Below are 12,262 nucleotides of genomic sequence, written 5' to 3' on the forward strand. Positions count from 1 at the left end.
TCTTCACCAGTTTTGTTTGTGGTGTTTGTTCTTGTTGGAATTCCAGTCTCCTCTTCCTCCTAATAGGGGGAAGGGTGCTTATTTTCCCTGTTCCACTCTGTATAAAAATCCTTTTTTGAGTGTGGTCCACCTCGGTGGATTGTAATTCCTCTTCGAATCTATGCTTTCGCATTTGAGAGGACAGTGATTGTTCCTCTGAATAGGAACCGGTAGTTGGCTCGGTTGCGGGTCGTTTTGGCACCGAAACCATGTCCACGCTCTTTTTCGGCTCCGAGGCGACTTTCCTCTTTTTCGGAGTCGACCCCTCTCGGCGTCGATCCTCCTCGGTGCCGCTGTCTCTGCGTCGAGCAGCTTCGGCTCCGCTATCTCGGCGTCGATCTTTGCCGGCAGCACTATCTCGGTCCCGAGATGGCTGGGTGCCTGTGTCTCGACCCGAGTCGGACGATCTCGGCACTATTTCGGCCTTCTTCGGTGCCGATGGTCGGTCACCAAGTTTATGGGTTGAGCCATGGCCTGATGGCAGTGGCGTCCCCTGGGCCTTGTCAGTTTTCTTATGTGCTATCTTCGACGTCTTACTCACTGTTTCATGGTCGTCGAATTCGTCCGAGTCCGATTCATGGATCGAGAAGGCTTCTACTTCTTCTTGTTCCTCGAAATCTCGGTGTTCTGTCGGCGTGGACGCCATTTGCAGTCTTCTGGCTCGGCGGTCACGGAGCGTTTTTCGGGACCGGAACGCACGACAGGCCTCACAAGTTTCTTCCCTGTGCTCGGGCGACAGGCACAGGTTACAGACCGAATGTTGGTCTGTATATGGGAATTTGTTGTGGCATTTAGGACAGAAACGTAACGGGGTCCGTTCCATCAGCACCGAAGTCACACGCGGTCGGGCCGACCAGGCCCCGACGGGGGATCGAAAACTACCCCGAAGGGCAACTGAGATGTTATCGTATCGATGCGATGTCGATGCTATCTAACCCGATCCCGAACGCAACAATACCGACGTAATTTTCCGATTTTGAGCTAACTTTCCGTTCCGAAACCCGGAGCGAAAGGAACACGTCCGAACCCGATGGCGGAAAGAAAACAATCGAAGATGGAGTCGACGCCCATGCGCAATGGAGACAAAGAGGAGGAGTCCCTCGGTCCCGTGACTCGAAAGACTTCTTCGAAGAAAAACAACTTGTAACACTCCGACCCAACACCAGATGGCGGGCTATGCACAACATGTGTATCTACAGCGACAGATTCCATCGAACATGCTTGTTTCTGTATTTTGTATACATTGTTTAGCAGTTAAAATCATCAAAAATGCTTAGGCTGCAGTCCCCCAGCTTGTAGTTCTAACTCAGTAGGAGTCCCCAGATACCAATAATGATTCAGTGGGGATCCTGGGTTCCGGTAATGATTAAATGGGGGTACACAGAAGTCAAAAGGTTAAGAACCACTGTGCTAGTTAGTTTTTAAGGGACACTGCAGATTAAAACTTTACATGGCCAAAATCGCTTATATATTACTAGTCCATTACCAACTAGTTTGGCTCTCTGAACGAACTTTGTCATTTGAAATATCCCAAGACGACCAATGCTCAGCCCCCGAACCAGCATGCTGGGAAAAATTGTACCTCTAATGCCAGTTTTCCTTCTGAGATCCTGAGCAAAACAGCAGACCTCCATTTAAGAGCCTTAATGGCACAGGACTATTCACACCTACTACACACAAGTATACAATATATATTTCTCGCCACCAACAGTCTTTCCTTGCTTTTAGTTTTTTTTTTTTTTTAAAACAATGATATAAAAACCTTGTGGCCTACCTCGACTGGAAAGCAGTTCTACATTGTTACGTGTTGGTGGTGACTGGGAGGCATGGGATAGATCAAGGAGGCCCCCCAATATATTTCCCAAAACGTCTCACACCGAGACTTTCACTGTTGGTCTTACCATAACACTGAATTCCAGCATAAAAACATGTTGGTATGCTTTTCCTAATTAACTAGTCTATACTCCTTTCCTTCTGGGATCTCCCAATCCTAAGTCATTATCTCTGCCATCTACTTCTGTAACTCCACCCACCAACTATGTTACTATAGGTTGAAATAAAGAACCTGAATAGTACTGAGACTCAAATGCCTTCATTAGAGTCATAAGCACACACACTTTCTCGGATAACCGAAATGAACGCTGTATACGAGCTGCCTATCGAGTCTTAGTTTTCCGCAAAGTGGGCCTTCACCTTACCAGTGCCAATTAGAAGATTAACAGTTTGCATAGATGCTAGCCATATCTACTGTAAAGCAGAAGTGACAGTACATTCAAAGGTAAATAGTGGGCTTCGTCAAGCATCACGACGACAGGCTGAGGACTCCACTGATTATGTACTTCATAGGCGTCCAACCAGTATTCAGTAGATACATTAATGCATAAGTGACCAAGACAGAAGTAATTTAAACAATGTTTTTCCCTACAAATCTGGGATGGACCCATCCTTCAAGAACCTATGTTGCATATCCCTGATCTACATTTTCAGATATTCTCTTTATCCACAAGTGTTGTGAATGAGATGCAACCTACATGTCCCTTCAAGTGCCTCGCTGTGCAAATGTTATATGGAGCAGTCCAAGTACTAGTTTAGGTTGCTTAAAATATAAAGAAAGAGAACTGGAAACACTCCATTGCCATCACTGTCCATTGTCTGACCACAAGTCAGACTAGCCTGCAGCCATCTAAACCTAATTTCTGACTGCTGTTCTGGACAACAGGAGCTTTAACATTTACATTGGATGACATTTCAGAGCACCTGCAATGCTTACATTATGGCATTCACTTAGGCGTGAGCAATTCAATTATCTAAGCTTACAAAAGATGGAGGAATGCAAGAAAAATACATTATGAAGCAAACATATAAAGGTATCACAATAGCACAAATATATTTGGTTCGATTTCAAGTGCATCAAACAACTGTAATTCAGTGCAAAAAGCGTTCTGTAACTTCAAAACAAAAAACAAGAGAACAGTACTATCAAGTTTCCTGTTTTATTTAAGATTTTAGTTTTAATTCTGAAGAAAGAGGTACATTTCCTTGGTTTAGTTTTAGCAACAGGTTATAACCATGTTTCTCTATCTGTTATCTTTTCTTTTTTGTCCTCTTCATTTCCCGTCTTCAATACTGCACGAACGTCCAGAAACTATAGGGTTTAGTAATAGCCGCAGACTGTGGGAACGTTCCTGATTATGTTGATGTAGTCCCAACGCAGTGTTACCCCAGTGCTCTATTCAACGGAATTCAAATTAGGTTTATTTAAATCAAAGCACAAAATGAAAAAAATAGAACTGGCAAAAAAAGCAGAATTTTCGCAGATGTTCCAGTTGATGGTAGTTAGATCATGTACTGCTAGACAATTTATTGGAATTTTCCTAAACACATTTTTTTTTTTTTTTAATCCTTAGACCAAATTTAAAAAACAAACAAAAAAAAACCTAATTTTGTTAGTTTTGCTGGTCCTTGCTAAATCAATCTTCCATATCAGAATGCTAGCTGAATGGGAGTGTAATATTTCTGCAATTCACAGGTGAAAGGACACAAACCAATATCCAGACTCCACAATGCCACGACTGACAACAAAAAGGTTGTTCAGTTTCCTCACCAGAAGGGCTTCATCAAGTGTTGTTTAATCCATTTTCTTTTTAAATTAAAATGCTTTCGCTACTGATTTTCAAAGTGTCTCATTTAGATTTAGCAGCAAACAAAATAGTTACTTTCCAACGAGACAGGAAACTTCATTTGCGTCACGAAATTGAGTTGTGCTGGGAGTACTAGTTTACTTGTCTGATTCGGCATCTTACTTTGATTTATTTCAGCGTTTATTTTACTCTCTTTTTAAACCATACCTCTGAAATGCATTTTAAGAGAAGATATGCTGTTACTCTAACTTATGTGGTTTAACAGAAACTTTGCCACTGGAGGTGGCTATGACACTGCGATCACAATGCATCTGGGGTGGGAGGCGCATCAGGAACTATACTCTTCAGAATGACAGATTGGAAGGTGAGTCTGGGGGTGAAAGGAGGCGAATGGGGAGGGCAGAGTAAGAGGCAACTGCTGCCAGTCTGTCCATTCAATGGCGATCCAGTGAGGCGCTCTGTAGAAGATCTGTGGGTGCTTTGCTGGGGGGTCTGAAGGCTGTCTGGAAGCCGGGAGGTGGGGAATGGAAGCTGGTGGGGTTTGTGTGTGGGGGGTAAGGGTTCCAGCCGGCTCTGTGCAGGGGGATCTGTGCGCTGAAGGGATTTATGTGGTGGGTCTGCGAGGGTGTGGCACCACCAGGGCCATCCATTTCTGTCAGGGCCTGGAGAGATTTTAACCAGTGTGGAGGATTGTCGTCCTGTAGAGTCTCTAAACTATTTCCAGTGGATGAAGGGATACCTGTGGAAGAGAAACACAAAAAGAAAATTAGCACTGTCAGCAGGACAAAACCGAAGGTAATGTGATTACAGTCGATAAAACTGGATTTACTAAGCATACCACACTCAGATATTTGAGTCAATTAAAATGGTGCAATGAAGAAATATAATAATATAGAATCCAAACTCAATGCATAATGACAATGTTTTCATTTTGGCAACAAGGGTGAATCCATAACAAAGAAAACAACATTGGTTAAAATGTGTATTGAACCCTATCCCCCCTGCTTTACACCTCAACCCTACCTCCATACACATTAACATAGTAGTCTGTCACTACACGAAAGTACCTTGCGTGGATGTGCTGCTTAAAACAAAAAAAAGCAGACTCCCATTACACAGTGGAAGTCAGCCTATGGCTGAAGTGAGCTGACCCACTGCCCTATGCTGTAGGGGAGTGAGGAAATGTGAATGACATCAACAGGCCAAAGAACATGGCTTGCTGAAAGCAGATATAAGGAAGTATATTATACCTATAAGTTTGCTGAAATCAAACAGGCTTAGCTAATGCCAGAATTAAAAATGGAATGCACAGACGCGTGCTAAGATTACATCTGGAAAAAGGGACGGTCACAGATTTCCAGGCGTACTGTGGGTGCCTCCTGGACACCCCTCCACAAAGCAAAAGGAGGTCACTCAAATCTTCAAAGGCTGATTGCTTATAAAATAAGATGATGGCGACAGTGGTGGCTGGGCGAGGAGAGGGAGCTGGGGGCACAGATTCAGCCCTTGATTTGTATCCTGCTACCAGGGGCTTCACTGCACTCAGCGCGTGCTTCACTGTCCACTTTGCCTTCTGACTCCTTCCTTACTGGCACTCATTACTTGCTAATCTAAATCCCTGCTTGGATCATGCTTTTCCCTGTCTCCTCACTACATGGCCCCTCGTGACCCAGGGGAGACACACTGCCCAGGTTCTATGTGGAGAGTTCAACACCCCATAGTATAAGCAAGACATTTGAAGAACCATAGGCACGCGTCTGTTCAGTATTCTCATAGCTGCTGCTCGTGGCAGAGTCTAGGGCCTGAAAGCAGAATGTCCTTCATTACTTTGGAGGAGGGTAGTTAGCTGTGCTGCCCTATAATCTACCTTACCTACCAAAAGGCGGTTTTACAGTCCGTCCAAAGGGATGGGTAGCATTGTCGCTCCTAGGAGAACCGAGTATGATGCCCAGTTGAGAAATTAACAGACCCTCTAGAGGGTTTGGCCTCCATCGCTCCTGGGAGGACTCCTTTTCAATAAGCCTTTGGCGCGCAACCTTGTCTCTAATAAGTTTGAGCCAAATTTCCCCGAAGTACACTGCACCCCCTAAGTCGCTCATCAGGGTCTCTAATGGGTTGGGCGTCTGCCACTCGGGATATACCGCTTGGTAGACAGTCCTCAAAGTCAGTATTCTGTGGGCCTACAAGGGGCGACAAACTGCTGTAGAAATGTCGACATAACACAAGAATCCATGTAAAGCATTTTATATCCGAATATCTTGAAAACAAAACTTCCACACTCAGTAGATACCTGCTCAAGGCCTCCCTTTTCAGAACCCCTCTTCTAGGTTACCCATTCCTCGTTTAACAAACGGTCCTTTCATCTTTCAAGAGTAAAGGGATATGGGAGAACACGCTGCCGTGTGTAAATTAATAGGAGGAGGCAAAAGCGATCAACCTGCACTTTTCTGATGTACAAAGTTCCCTTCTGGACTGCCAGCTATATTAACAACTGGTCATTATGAGTTCCCTGTTCTGTTGGGGAGGGGTCAGGAAAAGGTAGTCTCACAGGCAGGCTTGTGCAGGAAGTACACAGAGTGAACCGAGGGGCTCTATATCCTTTTCCGCAGAGGCCTAAAGGAATGAAAGTACTGACTATGATTAGGAGAAGGGCTGATATCTGGTGCTGGCATCTATCTTGGGCTGTAAAATAGAAGTCAAACAGCGGCCACAGCCAAGGCTTAAGACGAGAATCAATGGCCATTCACGCTCTGTAGTCAGCAGGGCCTACGGGATGTGGAGTCAGCAGGAAGCAGGGCCTACGGTATGTGGAGTCAGCAGGAAGCAGGGCCTACGGTATGTGGAGTCAGCAGGAAGCAGGGCCTACGGTATGTGGAGTCAGCAGGAAGCAGGGCCTACGGTATGTGGAGTCAGCAGGAAGCAGGGCCTACGGTATGTGGAGTCAGCAGGAAGCAGGGCCTACGGGATGTGGAGTCAGCAGGAAGCAGGGCCTACGGGATGTGGAGTCAGCAGGAAGCAGGGCCTACGGGATGTGGAGTCAGCAGGAAGCAGGGCCTACGGGATGTGGAGTCAGCAGGAAGCAGGGCCTACGGGATGTGGAGTCAGCAGGAAGCAGGGCCTACGGGATGTGGAGTCAGCAGGGCCCTCGGGATGTGGAGTCAGCAGGGCCCTCGGGATGTGGAGTCAGCAGGGCCCTCGGGATGTGGAGTCAGCAGGGCCCTCGGGATGTGGAGTCAGCAGGGCCCTCGGGATGTGGAGTCAGCAGGGCCCTCGGGATGTGGAGTCAGCAGGGCCCTCGGGATGTGGAGTCAGCAGGGCCCACGGGATGTGGAGTCAGCAGGAAGCAGGGCCTACGGGATGTGGAGTCAGCAGGAAGCAGGGCCTACGGGATGTGGAGTCAGCAGGAAGCAGGGCCTACGGGATGTGGAGTCAGCAGGAAGCAGGGCCTACGGGATGTGGAGTCAGCAGGAAGCAGGGCCTACGGGATGTGGAGTCAGTAGGGCCCTCGGGATGTGGAGTCAGCAGGGCCCTCGGGATGTGGAGTCAGCAGGGCCCTCGGGATGTGGAGTCAGCAGGGCCCTCGGGATGTGGAGTCAGCAGGGCCCTCGGGATGTGGAGTCAGCAGGGCCCTCGGGATGTGGAGTCAGCAGGAAGCAGGGCCTACGGGATGTGGAGTCAGCAGGAAGCAGGGCCTACGGGATGTGGAGTCAGCAGGAAGCAGGGCCTACGGGATGTGGAGTCAGCAGGAAGCAGGGCCTACGGGATGTGGAGTCAGCAGGAAGCAGGGCCTACGGGATGTGGAGTCAGCAGGGCCCTCGGGATGTGGAGTCAGCAGGGCCCTCGGGATGTGGAGTCAGCAGGGCCTACGGGGATGTGGAGTCAGCAGGGCCTACGGGGATGTGGAGTCAGCAGGGCCTACGGGGATGTGGAGTCAGCAGGGCCTACGGGGATGTGGAGTCAGCAGGGCCTACGGGGATGTGGAGTCAGCAGGGCCTACGGGGATGTGGAGTCAGCAGGGCCTACGGGGATGTGGAGTCAGCAGGGCCTACGGGGATGTGGAGTCAGCAGGGCCTACGGGGATGTGGAGTCAGCAGGGCCTACGGGGATGTGGAGTCAGCAGGGCCTACGGGGATGTGGAGTCAGCAGGAAGCAGGGCCTACGGGGATGTGGAGTCAGCAGGAAGCAGGGCCTACGGGGATGTGGAGTCAGCAGGAAGCAGGGCCTACAGGGATGTGGAGTCAGCAGGAACATTACAACATAATTTTGGGACTGGAGACTCCACACAAAGGCTGTCTTCGTTAAGTGTTTATAAGATAACACGAAACAAGTGTGACCTCCTCCACAGCCAGGATTAAATAACTGCCTCCAGTGGAATGTCCCAGTTCCTAGGGAACCACGTTCCTATAGCAACATGCGAGCATTCTAATATACCTAAGCTACACATTATAACACAGGGCCTATGGGGATGTGGAGTCAGCAGGAAGCAGGGCCTACGGGGATGTGGAGTCAGCAGGGCCTACGGGGATGTGGAGTCAGCAGGGCCTACAGGGGATGTGGAGTCAGCAGGGCCTACAGGGGATGTGGAGTCAGCAGGGCCTACAGGGGATGTGGAGTCAGCAGGGCCTACAGGGGATGTGGAGTCAGCAGGGCCTACAGGGGATGTGGAGTCAGCAGGGCCTACAGGGGATGGGGAGTCAGCAGGGCCTACAGGGGATGTGGAGTCAGCAGGGCCTACAGGGGATGTGGAGTCAGCAGGGCCTACAGGGGATGTGGAGTCAGCAGGGCCTACAGGGGATGTGGAGTCAGCAGGGCCTACAGGGGATGTGGAGTCAGCAGGGCCTACAGGGGATGTGGAGTCAGCAGGGCCTACAGGGGATGTGGAGTCAGCAGGGCCTACAGGGGATGTGGAGTCAGCAGGGCCTACAGGGGATGTGGAGTCAGCAGGGCCTACGGGGATGTGGAGTCAGCAGAGAGCAGGGCCTACCGGGATGTGGAGTCAGCAGGGAGCAGGGCCTACGGGATGTGGAGTGAACAGGAAGCAAGACCTACAGGATGTGGAGTCAGCAGGAAGCAGGGCCTACAGGGATGTGGAGTCAGCAGGAAGCAGGGCCTACAGGGATGTGGAGTCAGCAGGGAGCAGGGCCTACAGGGATGTGGAGTCAGCAGGGAGCAGGGCCTTCAGGGATGTGGAGTCAGCAGGGAGCAGGGCCTACGGGGATGTGGAGTCAGCAGGGAGCAGGGCCTACGGGGATGTGGAGTCAGCAGGGAGCAGGGCCTAATGGGATGTGGAGTCAGCAGGGAGCAGGGCCTACGGGGATGTGGAGTCAGCAGGGAGCAGGGCCTACGGGGATGTGGAGTCAGCAGGGAGCAGGGCCTACGGGGATGTGGAGTCAGCAGGAAGCAGGGCCTACGGGGATGTGGAGTCAGCAGGAACATTACAACATAATTTTGGGACTGGAGACTCCACACAAAGGATGTCTTCGTTAAGTGTTTATTAGATAACACGAAACAAGTGTGACCTCCACCACAGCCAGGATTAAATAACTGCCTCCAGTGGAATGTCCCAGTTCCTAGGGAACCACGTTCCTATAACAACATGCGAGCATTCTAATATACCTAAGCTACACATTATAACACAGGGCCTACGGGGATGTGGAGTCAGCAGGGCCTACGGGGATGTGGAGTCAGCAGGAAGCAGGGCCTAGGGGATGTGGAGTCAGCAGGGCCTACGGGGATGTGGAGTCAGCAGGGCCTACGGAGATGTGGAGTCAGCAGGAAGCAGGGCCTACGGGGATGTGGAGTCAGCAGGAAGCAGGGCCTACGGGGATGTGGAGTCAGCAGGGCCTTGGGGGATGTGGAGTCAGCAGGGAGCAGGGCCTACGGGATGTGGAGTGAACAGGAAGCAAGACCTACGGGATGTGGAGTCAGCAGGAAGCAGCGCCTACGGAGATGTGGAGTCAGCAGGAAGCAGGGCCTTGGGGGATGTGGAGTCAGCAGGAAGCAGGGCCTTGGGGGATGTGGAGTCAGCAGGAAGCAGGGCCTTGGGGGATGTGGAGTCAGCAGGGAGCAGGGCCTACGGGGATGTGGAGTCAGCAGGGAGCAGGGCCTACGGGGATGTGGAGTCAGCAGGGAGCAGGGCCTACGGGGATGTGGAGTCAGCAGGGAGCAGGGCCTACGGGGATGTGGAGTCAGCAGGGAGCAGGGCCTACGGGGATGTGGAGTCAGCAGGGAGCAGGGCCTACGGGGATGTGGAGTCAGCAGGAAGCAGGGCCTACGGGGATGTGGAGTCAGCCGGAAGCAGGGCCTACGGGGATGTGGAGTCAGCCGGAAGCAGGGCCTACGGGGATGTGGAGTCAGCCGGAAGCAGGGCCTACGGGGATGTGGAGTCAGCCGGAAGCAGGGCCTACGGGGATGTGGAGTCAGCCGGGCCTACGGGGATGTGGAGTCAGCCGGGCCTACGGGGATGTGGAGTCAGCCGGAAGCAGGGCCTACAGGATGTGGAGTCAGCAGGAAGCAGGGCCTACGGGGATGTGGAGTCAGCAGGAAGCAGGGCCTACGGGGATGTGGAGTCAGCCGGAAGCAGGGCCTACGGGGATGTGGAGTCAGCCGGAAGCAGGGCCTACGGGGATGTGGAGTCAGCCGGAAGCAGGGCCTACGGGGATGTGGAGTCAGCCGGGCCTACGGGGATGTGGAGTCAGCCGGACCTACGGGGATGTGGAGTCAGCCGGACCTACGGGGATGTGGAGTCAGCCGGACCTACGGGGATGTGGAGTCAGCCGGAAGCAGGGCCTACGGGGATGTGGAGTAAGCCGGAAGCAGGGCCTACGGGGATGTGGAGTCAGCCGGGCCTACGGGATGTGGAGTCAGCCGGGCCTACGGGGATGTGGAGTCAGCCGGGCCTACGGGGATGTGGAGTCAGCAGGGCCTACAGGATGTGGAGTCAGCAGGAAGCAGGGCCTACGGGGATGTGGAGTCAGCAAGAAGCAGGGCCTACGGGGATGTGGAGTCAGCAAGAAGCAGGGCCTACGGGGATGTGGAGTCAGCCGGAAGCAGGGCCTACGGGGATGTGGAGTCAGCCGGACCTACGGGGATGTGGAGTCAGCCGGACCTACGGGGATGTGGAGTCAGCCGGACCTACGGGGATGTGGAGTCAGCCGGGCCTACGGGGATGTGGAGTCAGCCGGGCCTACGGGGATGTGGAGTCAGCCGGGCCTACGGGGATGTGGAGTCAGCCGGGCCTACGGGGATGTGGAGTCAGCCGGGCCTACGGGGATGTGGAGTCAGCCGGGCCTACGGGGATGTGGAGTCAGCCGGGCCTACGGGGATGTGGAGTCAGCCGGGCCTACGGGGATGTGGAGTCAGCCGGGCCTACGGGGATGTGGAGTCAGCCGGGCCTACGGGGATGTGGAGTCAGCCGGGCCTACGGGGATGTGGAGTCAGCCGGGCCTACGGGGATGTGGCGTCAGCCGGGCCTACGGGGATGTGGCGTCAGCAGGAAGCAGGGCCTACGGGATGTGGAGTCAGCAGGGCCTACAGGATGTGGAGTCACCAGGAAGCAGGGCCTACGGGGTGTGGAGTCAGCAGGAAGCAGGGCCTACGGGGATGTGGAGTCAGCAGGAAGCAGGGCCTACGGGGATGTGGAGTCAGCAGGAAGCAGGGCCTACGGGGATGTGGAGTCAGCAGGAAGCAGGGCCTACGGGGATGTGGAGTCAGCAGGAAGCAGGGCCTACGGGACGTGGAGTCAGCAGGAAGCAGGGCCTAGGGGATGTGGAGTCAGCAAGGCCTAGGGGATGTGGAGTCAGCAGGACCAACGGGATATGTTATACCCTAAGCATAGCGGATACACGTGAAGGGCAAACAAAGAATGGGAAGCCTGCTGGCATTTTTGTTTTACACACCTGCATATTCTGTTCTGCTACAAAATCACGTTACACCTCTGCATTCTCGTTTTTGAATGTCCTGCCAACTGTCAGCCCTGCAAGTTGAGTTAAATCCCAATCCTGTAAGAGTTTTTATTCTAATGTAGTCCGCGGATTAAGCACTGGCCACCCCTCCTGCCCTGAATATTCTTCAGTAATGCTTTCTGATAGCCATAAGAGTTAACCCATTGATTAATCATTCCCTAAACCGCAGAGTAAAAGCAATTTTCCATGTAAGGTGGCATACTCGGGATCAAAATAAGGTTAAAAAATTCAGGGTGATTTGTTCAATAGCTAAAGTGATAAAGGGGCCTGCAATCACATTGTGCTCTGAAACCAGGAGCCACCTTTCCTTCCTAAAAAGCCCTAGTCCACAGTGTTTGAAGTTATCCAAACCTTATCTCCCCACTATAAGACCTTATCCTACGCCTTACAATTATACTACCCGCTGTTTACATTGCACATGCTGCATGTACACATCATGTCGGGCGACCACAAAGCCAAAGGGCAGATAAATGCTTTGTAAAAACTCGAACAAATGAAGAACACCACAAAATATACCCACCCCTACTCCGCATGAAGAAAATAATCTTATTGTTCGCCTTGAAAAATCAATGAAAATCCTATGTACTTTATTAAAAAATAAACACCAGCCATCATCTC

The 12,262-nt window shown here is 51.8% G+C and overlaps 1 protein-coding gene across 4 annotated transcripts in view; it reads right to left on the reverse strand.

Moving 5' to 3' along the window:
• Positions 1 to 3,438: 3,438 nt before the first annotated feature.
• The window catches only part of CNOT4 (CCR4-NOT transcription complex subunit 4), a 534,336-nt gene continuing 525,512 nt past the window's right edge, over positions 3,439 to 12,262 (reverse strand). For 3 of the 4 annotated variants that reach the window (XM_069227951.1, XM_069227949.1, XM_069227950.1), the window contains one exon: positions 3,982 to 4,419. In XM_069227951.1, coding sequence (XP_069084052.1) covers positions 4,115 to 4,419 — 305 coding nt within the window. In that variant the 3' untranslated portion in view covers positions 3,982 to 4,114. Of the gene's footprint in view, positions 4,420 to 12,262 lie in introns of all 4 variants that reach the window. The other variant, XM_069227948.1, reaches the window with a different exon arrangement.

The sequence above is a fragment of the Pleurodeles waltl genome, chromosome 4_1 (assembly GCF_031143425.1).
Source record: "Pleurodeles waltl isolate 20211129_DDA chromosome 4_1, aPleWal1.hap1.20221129, whole genome shotgun sequence".
In the NCBI taxonomy this organism is placed as follows: Eukaryota; Metazoa; Chordata; class Amphibia; order Caudata; family Salamandridae; genus Pleurodeles; species Pleurodeles waltl.